The 19,282-nt window shown below is 44.4% G+C and overlaps 1 protein-coding gene across 5 annotated transcripts in view; it reads left to right on the top strand.

Annotated features, from left to right (window-relative positions):
* BDP1 (B double prime 1, subunit of RNA polymerase III transcription initiation factor IIIB) overlaps nucleotides 1-19,282 on the top strand; it is a 330,901-nt gene that overhangs the window by 141,375 nt on the left and 170,244 nt on the right. For all 5 annotated transcript variants that reach the window (XM_030193306.1, XM_030193305.1, XM_030193308.1 and 2 more), the window contains one exon: nucleotides 8,459-8,643. In XM_030193306.1, coding sequence (XP_030049166.1) covers nucleotides 8,459-8,643 — 185 coding nt within the window. The remainder of the gene's footprint in view (nucleotides 1-8,458; nucleotides 8,644-19,282) is intronic.

The raw sequence follows: 19,282 nt of genomic DNA, 5'->3' as shown, positions 1-19,282 counted from the left end.
AAGAGCTCCCTCTAGTGAGGCTTTCTGGTCACTATAGAAACCTTCTAGTCTGAGAGCTCCCCCTGGTGGCCTCTTCAGGGTAGGGCAAGTCCTATACTATAAGCACCTTCTAGCTATCCCTTCAGGTTATTACAGTGGCGTACTCCTTTGGGGCTACCTCTAGTGACCAGTTTCTGGCATTTTACAGGCTTTTCATTAGACGAGTGCCCTCTGGCAGCCTCCTCAGGGTAGGGCATGTCCTGTGATTATCACAATTGTTAGAGATTTGATAAGTGATAGCCTCAATTGGGTTAATTATTATTATTATTATTTGTAGCATTTGTACCCCACATTATCCCACCTATTTGCAGGCTCAATGTGGCTTACATTTGCCGTAGTGGCAATTGCCATTTCTGGTCTACAGAGTTGCACATGGTTTTACATTCAGTGCGTACATACATGGTATAGGAATACATTGTGATCTTGCGTAGGTGTCAACATTATATTGTTGCTCGGTTATCTACATTAGGGTAGAAAGTGGCAGTGTTTGGCAGTGAGAATAATCAGCATTGTATGGTTACATAGTAATCGATTTTATATTAGAAGTGGGATTGTTTGTTTATTAAAAGCATTGAGGTTATTCGATCGAGTGATTAAGGTCGATCCAGTCTTATTCTTCAGTCTTATTGTTTAGTAATTATGACGGTTGTTTGTGGAATGCCTTCTTGAATAAGTCAGTTTTCAATAGTCTTCTGAAGATGGTTAAATCTTGCATTGTTTTTATGTTCTTTGGAAGTGCGTTCCATAGTTAATAACAGTGGCACAGGTCTCCTCTCTTAACACATTCAGAAAAGAAGTTCTAGCATTAATAATTTTGGTCTGAGAAAAGGTAGGTAAATCTTTATCTACTATCAGCTGCTAAACTAGAAACTTGAGAAGTATCAGTCAATCTAGTAACTAATTGGAAAAGAGCTTTGACATTAGAAATATCATTGCCTATCAGTCTTGAGTACAAACATTTCCATTTAACATTCAAGGCTATCTTATATTTATAAATTGCCTTTTTCCAATCCCCTTTAACAACAAATGTGAAGTCTTCTTCCATTTCCTTTCTAATCTCCTACAAGTTTGTTTCAGGGTTAATAACTCTGAATCAAGCCATTCATTACCCTTATGAGCGACTGTAAATCTTGTACACTCATGGTCAATTTAATTTAAAGTCTTCTCACAGAAACCATTCCAATCAACATCTAAATCATCCGTCTCATCGCTAAGTTGAAATTGATGAAACTTGGCCCCAAATTGATGAACATCTATTTTTTCCTCTGGTAGTATATTTCTTTTTAGGCTTAGTTTCTTGATATTTGTTCTGTTCCCAGTTGAGTGTAGTTAAGCATAAAGTGATCTGTTCATCTCACGGGAGACCAAGACAATTGTGATAACTTGATTGGAGAATCTAAAAGTATTTCTGTAAGCCATTAAATCCATTTGGTGCCCTTTGAAGTGAGTAGGTTGTTTCTGAGGTAAAAATAATGCCTTGCTCTATTATATAGCTTCCCAATATTCCAGAACTTGTGGGATAGTTGTGTCCATCAACCAGCAGGTGGAGATAAAGAACTGAAAACTGGTGAATCCCAATGTTAATATATGGCCTAGCTTTAAGGCTACCACTGGAATAGTGATGGCCAAAGCTATGCAGCCTAAAAACAACTGAAAAAGTACTGACTAGGCCAAACAACAAGTAAATGATTTAATATTTGAGAATCTGCAAAAAGCAGGTCTGAATAATGACTTCTGACACAAATTGGTACAATTTTTAAATCAAATATAGCATCTGTAATGAAAGATCAGATGAATAAAATGGAGCTTATTAGTTTTGGTATACAATGATACAGAGGTAATACAGAGTTCATGAGAAAGGTATGAAAAGTATTGCAGCCGGAAGATGTGAAACTGTTATCTCAACGCTTCCCAAAACATGTTGATAATTAGCAGTAGCTGAGAACGGAAGGAGGTGGGCACATCCGACAGCAGATCGCGTGGGAAAGTATGATCTCAGAAAGTGAGAAAGATTAGGAGCAAGGTTTCTCACCATTCACTTCTATGGAGAGGATAGAGTATAAAAGATGGCAGATTTTGGCTTAGTTTGAGAGTCTTCTCCAAAGCTTCTGTCAGACGGCGAAGCCCTGTGCGGCTGAAACCAGAATCTGATGTCTGTATTTGTATCAACTTGAAGACCTGTGTTTGGGTAAGAAATAAAATGTATCTATCTATCTAAACCTATCTCTGTCTTTATTTTTATTGATTCTATCTTCTCTTTACCTTACATTTAGCCTACAAGGTAGATCATATACAAGTGACACTCAGTCTTTGCAGAAACTTAGACAGATGTTTAATAAGATTTATGTGGGAACATAAATGGCCCAGAGTATATCTAGATCCAGAAAACAAACAGAAAGCAGTAATTATGGGAATTAGTTTTCAATTACGGCTCCTAATGCCACCCCAGAATAGACCTTGTGATTGGGTGACAATGGAGGTCAGAGAAACTATACAGAATCTGTTATATGAAATAAGTACCTTTAGTCCCCCGTATGACAGAGTCAGAAAGAGGTCTATAAGAGGAGGTAATTAAAAACACCATGGAGACAGTTAAGCGGTGTTCACATATAGTGTGTGCAACCTGAGAATCCCACGGGACTTGGAGAAAACGGTCAGAGGCAGCACATCTTCGGATTTCGCGCAGCATCCGAATATGGCAGGGTCTTCAGGCTTTACAGCATGGCCGGTGTGCAGTTTGATGCAGTAGAGTGTGGGAACGGACGCCATCTTGTCGGTGCCAACTAGCAATGAGGAGCAGTCTCTGATCACATGCGGAGCACAGCCACCATTTTACAGCCTCAGGGCCCAACAGCATTCTACTGCATCAGGATCTTTGTTTTCTTCAGAGTTTATATTGCTCTTACACCAGGCCTATCTACTAAAGCAGGGACAGTCAGAGTTGCTGCAAGGTGTTTTCAGTTTCTCACCCCGCTGCCTCTCCGGCTCCTAAGAGATCTCTTTTAGACATCCAGGAGTGGGCAAATGATGCTATCTTTGCTTCTCTCTCCTTATCTGGTGTGACCTCGGTCTATTCAGAAGAGTCATTGTTGAAGGAGGCATTAGAGAAGGGGGTAATCTGAAAGTACTGAGGTTGTTTAATAAAGAGGAGCTCAGTACTCTTATTTCTGAGGCAGTGGCAATGCTTTCCGTTTAGGAGCCTTTTGCTTTGGCGTCAGGAGTTCCATCTTTTGTCTATCATGAGGAGGCTTAGAGTTCCTTCTGAGGCCTTCCCGATGCATCCAGACATGATCTGATTACAGCAGAATGGGTCTTGCCAGATGCTGGGCTGAGAGTGGGATGAGCCATGGCTCACCTCTATCCGTTATTTCCAGAGGAAAAAAAATTTCTGCTTCCCAAGTTGGACTCCCTGGTTGTTGTGGTAACTAAAAAGACCATCTTGCTGGTGGAAGGCAGCATTGCCCTTAAAGACCTACAGGATAGGAAACTAGAAGGCTCACTGAAACGTGCCTATGAAGTGGTGTCTTTGGGCCTTCAAGCCACAGTGTGTAACTTGATCGTGGTAAGAGCATGCCTGACGTGGCATCAGTAGTCGGCAACACAAGACATTCATCATAACACCCAGCTGGTAGCGAGGTTAGCCTACTTGGCGTATGCTATTTATGATATGTTATGGCCTGCAGTTTGTCTTTGGCTGTCACAGCATGTCAGCAACTCTGGTTGCGGCATCGGACAGAGGATGCAGCGTCAAAGCCATGTCTAGTTAAAATTGCCCTTTTTGGGCAAGTGACTATTTGGAGAAGATCTTGGTAACTTGGTGAAAGAAGTGGGAGAAACTAAGCCACAATGGTTGCAAAGGGTAAGCCAAAAGCCTCTGGTCGTGTGTCTTCAGGGGGTTCTAAATCTTAATTTCAAGACAGCAGACAGTACCGGCCTGGTCTTCTGCAATACAGTCAGAAGTCTTGCTTGCAGGCACACCAGTCTTCCTTTTGTGTGGCAGGAAGTCCTCTTCTCAGCTAGAGAGCACCCAATGACTCCAGAGCTTTGCAGTGATGTGAGGCTGGTCCACTCTTCTCTTTCTCCGGTGGCAGAATGTCTTCAGGAGTTTCAGGAGGAGTGGACCAAAAGCATGTCAGACCAGTGGGTTCTGGATAGTCTTACAGAAGTTTACAAGTTGATGTTCTCCTGCTCGGTCGCTCCTCTCTTCTTGCAGTCTCCTTGTTGAAAGGGAACCAAGGCAGTCGAGGTTCAGGCCACCATAGATTCCTTATTGGTACTCCGGGCCATTGTTCTAGTTCCCTAGGCTGAACAGGGACAAGGCAGATACTCAGTTTACTTCATTGTCCCAAAGAAGGAAGGCACCTTTTTGTCCCGTCTCAAAGGTCTAAATCATTGAATCTGAGTTGTCCTATTTTCTTATTAAGATACTAAGAGTAGTCATAGCCTCAGTTCAAGTGGGAGAATTTCTCACCACCCTCGATCTTAAGGAGGCATACTTGCATATACCCATATGGCCGCTGCATCAGAGGTTTTTATGTTTTGCGGTGCTGGGCCTTCACTTTCAGTTCAGGACTTTTCTCATCAGTCTCACCACGGCTCCAAGAACGTTTTCCAAGGTTATGGTGGTGGTGGCGTCGGCGTCCGTCCTTCAGTACCAAGGAATCAGAGTTCACTTGTATCTTGACGACTGGTTAATTCATGCATAATCCTATTCCTATGCAGACAGCATTGTGGCAATGGACAAAGTTGGGTTGGGTGATCAATTTTGAGAAGAGCAGACTAACTCTGTTGCAGATGCTGGAGTATCTGGGCTTTCTATTTGACACAACATGGGAGAGGATCATCCTCATAGAGCATAGGAGGTCAAAGCTGGTTCAACAGATTTTTCTCCTCAGTCAAAGCAGGCCCAGGATCTTGGCCTCATGGCTTCCAAGCCCACAATTGCTAGGTGGTTGAAGGAGACGTATCACATCAACTTGCTTAGGGGGGACACAGGCTCCTCAGGCCTTTCAGGCTCATTTTATGAGGCGTATAGCGACATCCAGGGCGGAGACTACCTTATTGTTTCCGGTGGATATTTGCAAGGCAGTACCTTTGCCAAGTACTACCGGGTGGATGTTGTGGTGTGCTCGAAAGCCAGTTTTGAGGCTTTGGCCCTCAGAGTAGCGGCACCAGGATCCCACCCATTCTAGGGATTGCTTTTGAACATTTCACAGATTCTGGAATAATGGGAAGCTATGTAATGGAAGGAGAAATTAGGTCTTAGCTGATAATTTTCTTTAAGTTATTCCTTCCCACTATTCCAGAGGACTACCTGAGATTGCTTTAACATCCTCTTTCAATCTTCAACTGTGCTCCACTGCCCCTACTCACCAGAATGGCCACTGACTTGATCTTATCCTCTTCTCAAACTGCTCACTCTCCAGTTTCTGTGCCTCAACTCTTCCCCTCTCTAACCATTATCTGATAACTTTCACACTTAAAACACCCTCCTCCCCAGTCCCGTTCAATCTTAACCAATACATTTAGGAATCTTCAGGCTATTAACCCTTCTGCTCTGTCCTCCAATGTTTCAAATCTCTTCTCTACCACTATCCACTATGTTATCCAAGTCTGTCAATGAGGCTGTCTCTTCCTATAATACTATTCTCTCCTCTGCTCTGGATACTCTCGCTCCTCCCATTCTCCGTTCTGTAAAACGTACCAAACCCCAGCCTTGGCTGACCTCTAGAATCCGCTACCTACGTTCCTGTGCCCGCTCTGCCGAACGCCTTTGGCTTAAATCCCGTGCCCATGCTGACTTCATACATTCCAAATTCTTGCTAACCTCCTTCCAGTCTGCTCTTTTACTTGCCAAACAGGACTATTACGTCCAGTTGACAAATTCTCTTGGCTCAAAACCTCAACGTCTCTTTGCCACACTGAACTCTCTCCTCAAAGTGCCTTCACCTCCAACACCCACTTCACTTTCCGCACAGACTCTGGCTGAGTTCTTTCATGATAAGGTTCACAAGATTAAACTTGAATTCTCAACCAGGTCACCTCCACCTCTCCTTCCCTTAGTCCATTCTCTTAACCCTCCAACCCCTGCCTATTTTTCTTTCTTTTCTGAAGTCACTGAAGAGAAAACTACACATCTTCTTTCCTCCTCGTAACTAACTACATGTTCCTCTGATCCTATTCCCACCCATCTACTTAACACTATCTTTCCTACTGTCACCCCTTTTATCTGCCATATCCTCAATCTTTCACTTTCCACTGCGACTGTTCCTGATGCCTTCAAACACGCCGTAATCACACCACTCCTTAAAAAACCTTCATTGGACCCTACCTGTTCTTTCAACTATCGCCCCTTTCCTATCCAAGATACTTCTGTTCACCGCCGTTGCCTTGACTTTCTTTCATATTAAGCTATTCTTGATCCACTTCAATCTGGCGTTCGCGCCCCCTTCATTCAACTGAAACAGCGCTTGCTAAAGTCTCCAATGATCTGTTCATGGCCAGATCCAAAGGTCTCAATTCTGTCCTCATCCTTCTCATTCTATCTGCTGCTTTTGACACTGTTGATCACAGCCTACTTCTTAATACGCTGTCCTCACTTGGATTTCATTTCAGGGCTCAGTTCTTTCCTGGTTTTCTTCTTATCTCTCCCAGCGTACCTTTAGTGTATACTTTAGTGGATCCTTCTCTACTTCTATCCCACTGTCAATTGGTGTACCTCAGGGATCTGTCCTGGGACCTCTTCTTTTCTCCATCTATACTTCTTCCCTTGGTACTCTGATCTCGTCCCATGGTTTTCAGTATCATCTTTACGCTGATGACTCTCAGATCTACCTCTCCACACCAGAAATCTCAGCCGAAATCCAGGCCAAAGTATCAGCCTGCCTGTCTGACATTGCTGCCTGGATGTCTCAGCGCTATCTGAAACTAAACATGACCAACACTGAGCTTCTTATCTTCCCCCTAAACCAACCTCTCCTCCTCCCCCATTCTCTATTTCTATGGATAACACTCTCATCCTTCTTGTCTCATCAGCTCATAATCTTGGGGTCATCTTCGACTCCTCCCTCTCCTTCTCTGCACATATTCAACAGACTGCTAAAACCTGTCGTTTCTTTCTCTATAACATCAGCAAAATTTGCCCTTTCCTTTCTGAGCACATGACCAGAACCCTTATCCATACTCTTATCACCTCTCGCTTAGACTATTGCAACTTGCTTCTCACAGGTCTCCCATTTAGCCAACTCTCTCCTCTTCAATCTGTTCAAAATTCTGCTGCACGACTAATATTCAGCCAGTGTCGTTATACTCATTAGCCCTCTCCTCAAGTCACTTCACTAGCTTCCTATCCGTTTCCGCATACAGTTCAAACTCCTCTTATTGACTTATAAGTGCATTCACTCTGCAGCTCCTCAATACCTTTCCACTCTCATCTCTCCCAAAACTCTTCCCCGGGAACTTCGTTCACTGGGTAAATCTCTCTTATCTGCACCCTTCTCCTCCACTGCTAACTCCAGACTCCGTTCCTTTTATCTTGCTGCACCATATGCCTGGAATAGATTTCCTGAGCCAGTATGTCAAGCGCCATCTCTGGCCGTCTTCAAATCTAAGCTAAAAGCCCACCTTTTTGATGCTGCTTTTAACTCCTAACCCTTATTCACTTGTTCAGAACCCTTATTTTATCATCCTCACTTTAATATTCCCTTATCTCTTGTTTGTCCTGTTTGTCCTAATTACGCTCTGTATGTCTAGTAGCGCTTTAGAAATGATAAGTAGTAGTAATAGTAGCAGTTCTGGTCACTGCATCTCAAAAAAGATGTAGCAGAAATAGAAAAGGTACAAAGAAGGGCAAAGAAAATGGTAAAGAGGATGGGGCAACGTCCTTATGAGGATAGGCTGAAGAGGTTAGGACTCTTGGAGAAGAGATGGCTGAGGGGAGATATGATAGGGATCTATAAAATACTGAGTAGAGTGGCATGGGTAGAAGTAAATTGCTTGTTTTCTCTTTCCAAAAATAGAAGCACTAGGAGGCAATCAATGCGTCTACTAAGAAGTCAGGGAAAATACTTTTTCACTCAACATGTGTAATTAAATTCTGGAATCCTTGCCAGAGAACTTGGTAAAAGTAGTTAGTTTAGCAAGTTTAAAAAAGAAATCCATAAGCCATTGTTCAGATGGACTTGGGAAAATCCATTGCTTATTTCTGGGATAATCAGCATAAAATCTGTTTTACTGTTTTGGGATCTTGCCAGGTGCTTGTGACCTGGATTGGCCACTGTTGGAAACAGGATACTGGGCTTGATGGACCTTTAGTCTTTCTTGTTATGGAGATGTGTATGTTCTTATTGCAGAATAGGATAAAATTACAAAATCTCTTATCTGTCAGACGACTTACTCTCTTCTTTATTTGTTATTTTAGCTTACCTCTCCTGCTCAGGAGCAGTCCCTTCATTTATTGGATGATTCCAGTTCCACATATTTAACACAGAAAAGCAAGGGAACAAAGACATTGCAGTCTTCGCAGAAGTCACCTGGAAAACCGGAGTCAGAGGAAATGGCTGATGGGGAGAATGTTCTGGAATTAACTGCAAAAGAACATATAAAGTATGTACTGTAAATATATTGCTCATTTTTCAGTGCTCATATAATGGTACTAAATTGTATAATACACCTCATACTAATGTTTTAGTCTCTTTGACACCTTTCTAATTATTTAATTGAGATTTATTAATTGCCTTTATGAAGAGTTTCACACAAGGTGGTGTACATCAGGTATACTTTATTATAAAACTTAGTTTTGGGTGGCATGGGAGGTCCAACAGCAGGGAGGCGACTGCTGTTCATGTGGGCAGGAACTCACTGCCCATCCATCGACTTCATCACCTCACCTTCTCTCCTACCTTCTTCCTCCCTCTTGGCTTTTAATATCCGTCTCTTTCTTCCCTCCATTTTGCCTTCCCCATTCCACCTAAATACCTCTCGCCTTCGACGCCTGCGTGGCCACACCTCTCCTACTCTCCTCCGCTCTCTTTTACTCCTTCTCTTACTCGGTGACATCAATCCAAATCCTGGCCCTCCTCACCAACTATTATCCCAACTCTACAGATCTCACCGCGACCTCTCTAACCTCGTCTCTATTCCTCTACTCCCCTCCTCTTCTCTGCCCTTCTCTTGCGCCCTATGGAATGCCCGCTCTATCTGTAACAAACTCCCCTATATCCAGGACCTCTTTATCTCGCGTCACCTCCATCTGCTCGCCATAACAGAAACCTGGCTCTGCCCTGATGACTCTGCTTCAGTCGCAGCCCTCTGCCATGGTGGTTATCTTTTTTCACATACTCCTCGCCCTACTGGTCGCGGGGGCGGTGTTGGACTACTTCTCTCTCCCTCCTCCAGATTTCAACCCCTTCTTCCACCTCAATCTCACTGTTTTTCCTCCTTTGAAGTCCACTCTATCCGCCTTTTCTCTCCTTTGCCTCTTCGAATAGCGGTCATTTATCGTCCCCCTGATAAGTCCCTTTCATCCTTTCTCAGTGACTTTGACGCCTGGCTTGCCTTCTTCCATGATCCTTCCTCCCCCTCTCTCATCCTTGGTGACTTTAATATTCCTGCTAATGATCCTTCCAACTCTTATATTTCCAAGTTACTCGCTTTAACATCCTCCTTTAATCTCCAACTATGCTCCACCTCCCCCACTCATCAAAATGGTCACTGTCTTGATCTCATCTTCTCCTCCAACTGTTCACCCTCTAGTTTCCTTGCCTCTGATCTTCCCCTCTCTGATCACCATCTTATAACTTTCACACTTAAATCTCCTCCCTCCCAGTCCCGTCCTATTATATCTAATTTATCTAGGAATCTTCACGATATTGACCCTTCATCTCTATCCTCCCATGTTTCAAACCTCCTCTCTACTGTGGCACCATCCACGTCTGTCAACGAGGCTGTTTCTTCTTACAACAATACTCTATCCTCTGCCTTAGACACTCTTGCACCTTTGATGACCCGCCCTATAAGGCGCACAAAACCCCAACCTTGGCTAACTTCTAATATCCGCTACCTACGTTCCTGTACCCGCTCCGCCAAACGCCTCTGGCGGAAATCTCGGGCCCTTGCTGATTTCCTACACTTTAAGTTCATGCTGACCTCCTTCCAATCTGCTCTTTTACACGCCAAACAGGATTATTATATCCAACTGACCAACTCTCTTGGCTCTAACCCTCGACTTCTCTTCACCACATTGAACTCTCTCCTCAAGGTGCCCCCTCCCCCAACTCCCCCTTCATTATCTCCTCAGACCCTTGCTGAATTCTTTCATGACAAGGTTCAAAAGATAAACCTTGAATTCTCTACCTCGCCACCTCTCCCTCCACTAGTCCGTTCCCCTCTCTCTCCTTCCCCTCATTCTTTTTCCTCCTTTCCTGAAGTTACTATAGAGGAAACTACACTTCTCCTTTCTTCCTCAAAATGTACCACCTGTTCCTCTGATCCCATTCCCACCCACCTTCTTAATGCCATCTCACCTGCTCTTATTCCTTTTATCTGTCACATTCTCAACCTCTCACTTTCCACTGCAACTGTCCCTGCTGCCTTTAAACATGCTGTGGTCACACCTCTCCTTAAGAAGCCTTCACTCGACCCTACTTGTCCCTCTAATTACCGACCCATCTCCCTCCTCCCTTTTCTCTCCAAATTACTTGAGCGTGCTGTTCACTGCCGCTGCCTTGATTTTCTCTCCTCACATGCTATTCTTGACCCACTACAATCTGGTTTTCGCCCTCTCCACTCAACCGAAATTGCTCTTACTAAAGTCTCCAATGACCTATTACTGGCTAAATCCAGAGGTCTCTATTCCATCCTCATTCTTCTTGATCTTTCCACTGCTTTTGACACTGTCGATAACAGCATACTCCTCGATATCCTGTCCTCACTTGGATTCCAGGGTTCTGTCCTTTCCTGGTTCTCTTCCTACCTCTCCCTCCGCACCTTTAGTGTTCACTCTGGTGGATCCTCTTCTACTTCTATCCCTCTGCCTGTCGGCGTACCTCAGGGTTCTGTTCTTGGTCCCCTCCTCTTTTCTATCTACACTTCTTCCCTTGGTTCATTAATCTCATCACATGGCTTTTCCTACCATCTCTATGCTGATGACTCCCAAATCTACCTTTCTACCCCTGATATCTCACCTTGCATCCAAACCAAAGTTTCAGCGTGCTTGTCTGACATTGCTATCTGGATGTCTCAACGCCACCTGAAATTAAACATGACCAAAACCGAACTTCTCATTTTCCCCCCCAAACCCACCTCCCCACTCCCCCCGTTTTCTATTTCTGTTGATGGCTCTCTCATTCTCCCTGTCTCCTCGGCTCGAAACCTTGGGGTCATCTTTGACTCTTCTCTCTCCTTCTCTGCTCACATCCAGCAGACCGCCAAGACCTGTCGTTTCTTTCTTTACAACATCCGTAAAATCCGCCCCTTTCTTTCCGAGCACTCTACCAAAACCCTCATCCACACCCTTGTCACCTCTCGTTTAGACTACTGCAATCTGCTTCTTGCTGGCCTCCCACTTAGTCACCTCTCCCCTCTCCAATCGGTTCAAAACTCTGCTGGCCGTCTCGTCTTCCGCCAGGGTCGCTTTACTCATACTACCCCTCTCCTCAAGTCACTTCACTGGCTCCCTATCCGTTTTCGCATCCTGTTCAAACTTCTTCTACTAACCTATAAATGTACTCACTCTGCTGCTCCCCAGTATCTCTCCACACTCGTCCTTCCCTACACCCCTTCCCGTGCACTCCGCTCCATGGATAAATCCTTCTTATCTGTTCCCTTCTCCACTACTGCCAACTCCAGACTTCTCGCCTTCTGTCTCGCTGCACCCTATGCCTGGAATAAACTTCCTGAGCCCCTACGTCTTGCCCCTTCCTTGGCCACCTTTAAATCTAGACTGAAAGCCCACCTCTTTAACATTGCTTTTGACTCGTATCCACTTGTAACCACTCGCCTCCACCTACCCTCCTCTCCTCCTTCCTGTACACATTAATTGATTTGATTTGCTTACTTTATTTCTTGTCTATTATTGTAAGCTCTTTGAGCAGGGACTGTCTTTCTTCTATGTTTGTGCAGCGCTGCGTATGCCTTGTAGCGCTATAGAAATGCTAAATAGTAGTAGTGGTAGAGTGGACGGAGCTCAGTTAACCAATTGTCACTTAATCTGGAGTATTGGATAACAAAGTCGTTAACCAGGACTCTACTGTACTAAAATTTGCAGATAAATTTAATCTACAGTATTAGGAACTTTCAGTTGCCTGAGCCCCAAGTTATGGATTTTAATTCCATATGAAATATGTCAGTTACATTGCTATAGTTCATTTATGAAACAGCTAAAGACTTATTTTTTTTAACTTTAATCTTTTATTGCATTTTATAACCATTACAATGTAATAAAATACAAAACCAGAAATCCCCAGCAAAGCAACCCCACAAAAGGAAATACAAAATATTACATTAATAACATAAGACCCAAGGGAATACACACAAGAAACAGCATAATAAGCATCATAAATCACACTGTCCTCTCTATCCTGATCTATACTGAGGAAGAGCAGATCAGGCAACCACCCCTTTCAGACTAATTTAAGTCTCAACATTGTCCAAGTGAACCCAGTCCAAAAAGGGCTGTCAAGTCTTATCAAAAAAATGCAAGTATTCCTGACTGGCAGCTGTAAGTCGGCTGAGGTAATAGGCTCACCAGAGGTGTTGCTTAAGGACCTGAAAACCCTGTGGAATGTTTTTAATAGTCCAACACCGGACAAGCTATTTTTGAATAATAACCAGGCAAAGAAATAAAACCTGCAGCTTTAGCAGGGACAGCCCCAGCATTTCCCATTGCAGCAAAAACAATTTAGGATCCAGAGGCAAGGAAACCTGCAATATATGATTAAACATATGATGTAAACAGTCCAGCCAGAATGTTCCCTCCCTCCTCCCAACTAGTGTGTGATAAAAGAAACTAGTGTGTGATATATTAAACTGTTCCTGAAGTTGTGGGAAGGGTATTAAAACATTACATTACCTTGGTATAAGTGTCCCACCTGAGAAAAGCCCTTATTAACCCAGCCCTCTAGCCATCTATAATCCCAGTCTGACACTTGGAACAATAGAGCATATAATAAAGTCGCTCTAGACACCCGCCTATTACCCAGAATTCCTCTGCGGACTTGATCCCAAACAGACAAAGTCTGTCGAAGGAAAGGAAATGTGAGAGAAGATCCACCAGCAAGCGGAAAACTCAAGCACCCCACGGTAAAAACAATAATTATCAAGAGTGCGTGCAGCGTTTCTGACGGACATTTTAAATAGTCTTTCTAAAGACTACCACGTTATTTTTGAAGAATCAACCTTATTACCATTTAGCAATTCTCCGTGCAAGAGACTGCTGTAAAATCTTCAGAGGATTTCCATCGTCATTGCTCTGCAGCACTCTGCACAGCAGACTCCTGATGCAGGCCTGACGGCCGAAACACGACGTGTCGAGTCTTCAAACCTTTAATAAAGTTTTTTTATTTAAGAACATCTTCCAGTTTCTGGTATCCTTGGTCGTACTCCCATGAAGGAAAGGAAATGCCCCATTAAGTGGAATCCTGATCTTCTTGGGTCTCCAAAGCAAGCAGTACCACATATGCAACAGTCAAAAAACTATCCAATACGCTCCAATGTCTTAGTTTGTAGACTATGAAGACCTCAGTCAAGCGGAGTTGTGGAGCCTTGTTGTCTTAAGCAGAGTGACTGCTTAGGAAAACAAGGCTCCACAACTCCGCTTGACTGAGGTCTTCGTAGTCTACAAACTAAGACGTTCATATATATATAAGCATTTATTTTGGGACATTTGCACTGGTAGCATAGATTTTTCTATGCGCACCCACGCCTTAGGAGGTGAGTAATACCAGTCAAAAAGAGTTCACAATTGTGCAGCTTGATAATACTTTAACAAATCTGGAACTTCCAAACCCCCTGTACGCAAGATTTTACCGATGTCTTCCTATCCACGTGAGGTGGCCAATGCCTCCAAATGTAAGCAAAGAGCTTCCTTTGCAAACCCTTCAAGGACACTGGGAGATCTTGAAGGGAGTGTGTCTGAAAAACAGATCTTAGCCTAGGGAGGACCATCATTTTATTTATAGCTACTCTCCCTAGCCAATTGTGATTAAATTTTTGCCACTGATCCAAAACCCCCCGGATATCTCGGGGAGTAATCTTCTGTAGTTTATAGAAGGAGGAAAGATTACATCAATCTTCACTCTCAAATACTGAATATAATGCCCACCCAAATGGAAAGGATGTCCTTAAGTTGAACCACAATGAGGGGCATAATCGAAAGGGGCGCCCAGGTTTTCCTGAGGACGTGCTCGCAGGACGTCCCGGCGAAGGGGCGGGGAAACAAGATGGGCATCCATCTTTCCTTTCGATAATACGGTCGGGGACGCCCAAATCTTGACATTTAGATCGTCCTTAGAGATAGTCGTCCCTGATTTTCGGCGAAAATGGAAACCAAGGACGCCCATCTCAGAAACGACCAAATCCAAGCCCTTTGGTCATGGGAGGAGCCAGCATTCGTAGTGCACTGGTCCCCCTGAGATGCCAGGACACCAACCGGGCACCCTAGGGGGCAGTGCAGTGAATCGAATTGGTGGGGGGGGGGGGGGGGGGGTTAGCATTGTATATTAACAAGAGCCTTGAATCAAATAGATCGAAAATTCTACAGGAAACAAAATAGTTCTTGGAATCACTGTGGATTAAAATTCCATGTGTAAAGGGGAAAAGGATAGTGATAGGAGTGTACTACCATCCACCTGGCCAAGATGAACAGATGGATGCAGAAATGTTAAAGGAAGTTAGGGACGCAAACAAACTGGGCGACACAATAATAATAGGTGATTTCAATTACCCTGATATTGACTGGGTGAATGTAACATCGGGGCACGCTAGGGAGGTAGAATTCCTTGATGAAATCAAGGACAGCTTTATTTATTTATTTGTTACATTTGTATCCCACATTTTCCCACCTATTTGCAGGCTCAATGTGGCTTACATAGTACCGTAAAGGCGTTCGCCAAGTCTGGTAGAGAAACAAATACATGGTGTGAAACAAATACATGGTGATGTTGTGGTCGATTAAGGTTCAGGCTTCAAATGTTGTACTCTGTGCAACTGGACCATCTCAGGTACCGATACCCACGCCTGGTGTATCCAGTGCCTTGGGCCTGACCATAGCCCAGCCGCTTGTAGTCTGTGTCTTCGTATGAAGAAACGGACTCAAGCGTCTCGAGAGGCCCAGTGAGAAAAGCTTTTTGGGGCTCGGTCCTGTCCTTCGACATCGGTATCGAGGACGGCGGTGTCGACATCGACTTTTGAGGGAAGCATCGACGTCGGAAGCAGAGGTAATGGCTGCTGAAAGACCTATTCACGCTGGGAGCAGTGAGGCATCAAGTGGGTCTCCATGTACCTCGAGGCCTCCTGTTATGCAGGCCCCCCGGGACCGACCTTTGTCGGACCCGGCCCTGAGGAGGCATGAGGATTCTATGTTCTCATTGGTACCGAGGAGTCTCGATGACGGGTGTCGAGCGAAGGTGAAGAAGCACCGTCATTGTTCTCCTTTGACACATGGTGCCGGGAGCTCTGTGGTGTCGAGGGAATCGGCACCTGAGAAGCGTTGGCGCCGAGAGGATTGCTCCCCCTCTATTCAGGAGGTGCCGATTCGTCGGTCTTCTAGCAGCCCTGTACCTGCCCCTGAGCTTCGACAGATTCTGCCACCTGCTCCTTTACTGACCCTGCAGCCTTGTCCGACGGCGGCTCTCGACGATCGCATCAAGGCCCTGCTTCCAGAGCTTCTGGAAGTATTGCTGCGCCAGTCTGCTTCGGTGTCGGGGGTGCTTGCGCCTTCCATACCAACTGCTGCAGCGGCATCTGGCCCTTCACCTGTGGTGAGGTCCCCGATATCGGTGCAGCCTGCGGCATCGGTGTCGGCTGCCACCCAGTTCACTGTGCTTCTAAACAATTCAGATGGCCAGATGTCAGAATATTCTGTTTCCTGATGGGTTCATCTTAACTGGTTGTAATCTGCCTTGGGAAGCCTGGTGTTTATAAAGACAATGGAATATATTAAAATTAAATGGAAGTAGAGTTATACTCTCCTTTCATTGGGGCACACGGAATCACATCTTCATCTGTTTTGTAGACGTTTACCCTGGACATGGATGGGAGGGGAAGGCAGGGGAGAGAGGAGAGTTGCTGGACATGGATTGATGGCGGGGAGGGCAGGAGAAATGCTGGACATGGATGGAGAGAGGGAAGACAGGAAGGAGATGCACATGGATGGAGGGGAGAGAGGAGAAATGCTGGACGTGGGTGGAGTGGAGGGCAGGGGAGAGAAATGTTGGAGGGAAATAAAGACAGAGGAAGGAGATACACACGGATGGAGGGTTAGGGAGAGAGGAAGAATGCTGGACTTGGATGGAGGAGAGGGAAGACAGAGGAAGAAGATGCACATGGATGGTGGGGCGGGGAGAATAGGAAGGAGATGCATACTGACGGAGATGAGGAAAAACTGCACATTGATGGAGAAAATAGGCAAAAACTGGATACTCTCTATATCTCCTCCAGTCAAGTATGCGGAGGACCCAGCTTTTAGCTATGGATGTAGAACAAGAAATGAAGAAAAAAGGAGGAAAGTAAAGAAATAAATGGAAAGGAATCCCAGGAAACTGAGTTAAGGGAACAGATAGGGAGCAGCAGAATCAGAGACTGAGGTTGACATGATCAGGAAAAACAAAGTCACCAGAAAACAAAGGAAGAAAAAAATCATTTTATTTTCATTTTAGTGTTTGGAATATGTCCAATTTGAGAATTTACATCTGCTATCTTATTTTGCACTGGGTCTACTGGAGCTGTAACAGCTTACATAAATTATTTATAATGAAAAAAAATCATACAATTTTTTTCTCCTATACTAGTATAATACTTTCAGTGATGTCTATTTATATGCGCATTGGCTGGTATAAGGGGTGTGGCTATCATAGGGGTGGAGCCATATGTGGTGACCCCGCTCATTATGAGTACCAGCACCTTTTTTTCTACAAAAAAAAGCACTGAGTAACAATTCTGCATGTACATGCACACATTTTGGTGCCCCCACTTACACCAGCTCAAAGGCTAGTGTAAATGTGGGTGCCTAAATGTGGCAGATTTGCTTTTATTCTACAAACTGTGTGCACTAATCCTTTGTAGATGTGTACCCTAGAATTAGCGCACACAGGTTAGAGAATAGCAACCAAGAGAAGTTATGTGCACAACTGCAAATTGGTACCAACAATTATCAGCCAATTAATGGCTTAACCTGTACACACAACTGACTTATTCTATAATAGTGTGTACAAATTTAAGCGCTAAGCATTAGTTTGCGCACCCCATTTTATAGAATTTGGTGATAGTACCAACTTAACTTTATTTATATTTCCACAATCTTAAACTGAAAAGAATTTGACAAAATAGTCAAAAAATGAATGGTACTGAGAATTAGTTGAACACTGGGGTTTGGTCCTACTTCTGAATTTGTACAGGAGGTTGGTCATCTATTTCCCTAGATGGCACCAGGCTGACCAGTACTCACAGGTGCTGCAACATGAATGTTGATCCATTGGCCCCCTACTGTTACTCAGTGGTGGAGTACTGTTGTTTTTAATTAAAATAAGGCTGCTTGTATCACTTCCCAAATTAGTACTCACCAACCACCCACAATTTAGAGAGCGATAAAACACTATGAGGGCCAGCATATGAGAGAGGCAATTCTTTATTATTCTTACCAAGAGAAAGTACATTACAAATGCTAGTTTCTCATGGGGAGCGCAGGGGACCCAAACGTGGTCTAACTCTGCATCTCCCAAAATATTCTTCTGAGAGGACAGTTTAAATACCTGTTTCAGACAATAGTTCCTTCTTCTGCAAGACTGTTTTTCTCAGGGCTTATCTGATTTCCAAGGTCTGGCAACATCTTACTGTTTACACTAGTCTCCTTTCCCAGGCCTGTTTGTAGGGACCATAAATCCCAGAGCTCATGTAAGCTCTGTCAATTTGATAATTTCCAGAGCTGTACAGACTTTATCAATCTCTAACCTTTTTAACCCTATTCCATAATGCATAACGTGTGCTCATAATTTCTTCACTGTTCACCAGTGTGGGCCCATATGTGCGTTTGGTGAACACACAGTTAAATTCTACAATGCAGTTCATTAGTGGTACTCTGCGACCTGTAGATATCCACTAGTAGATATCCACTGGCTTCCAGTGCTGTTGTCCCATCAGGCCTTTGATGTTGGAACGCTACAGCTACTTTTCTCACTTGGAACTAAGAAGTCCAAGAGCTTTCATTTCACCACAACATTTATGACTACCCTTAAGATGGCCTACTGTCAATAAATCCAATTTGAGTTCATCTTCCAAGCCCAGACTTGACCATGGCGCAAAAAGATGGTCCACCCTGAACACACACAACTCTAGACTTATAAAAGATACAGTGAAGGGGGGTCACGTGATGCTGTAGGGAGAGTGAGACGTATTCTCAAGCTCTCTTAGGCCCCAGCTCCTCGCAATTTAATTTAAATACCCCAAGCAACGATAAAGAACGAACCAAAACGCAACGAGACACCTAACAACGAGGTGTACAACTGATGGACAAATACTTAGAAGCGCAAAGCAAGCCGATGGCGAGCAGAGGGAAGAAGGAGAAGGCTCGAGTAGCGGAAAGCGCGCCAGAAACTAAACAAGCGCCGGAGGCCCAAGTGTTTTCAACAGAGCAGCTGACGCAAATAACATCGGCAGTGGAAAGGGCGCTGGAACCGCGGTGGGATCGCCTTACCGGGCACATCGCGAATATTGAGACATTGCTGGGGGAAACCACTCAGAGAACCAGTGAATTGGAACGCAGAGTCTCAGAGCTGGAGGATGCGGGCGCTCCGACTTCACAGCGCCTGGAGCGCGCACTCGCTAAAATATAGACCATGACATCTGCCCTGGGTGATCTTGAGAACAGATCAAGAAGAGCAAACCTAAGGATCCATAGGCATCCCAGAATCAATCGGGGAAGGGATGCTGAACACAACCATAGAAAAATGGTTGAAGGAAGAGTTTGCTCTCTCTGACCACACGGGGCCCTTGTCCTTGGAGCGGGTGCACCGCGTGGGATGAAGACAAG

This window comes from Microcaecilia unicolor, chromosome 2 (genome assembly GCF_901765095.1).
Source record: "Microcaecilia unicolor chromosome 2, aMicUni1.1, whole genome shotgun sequence".
NCBI lineage: Eukaryota > Metazoa > Chordata > Amphibia > Gymnophiona > Siphonopidae > Microcaecilia > Microcaecilia unicolor.
Note: the sequence above shows the minus strand (reverse complement) of the source record. Positions and strands in the feature narration are given on the sequence as shown.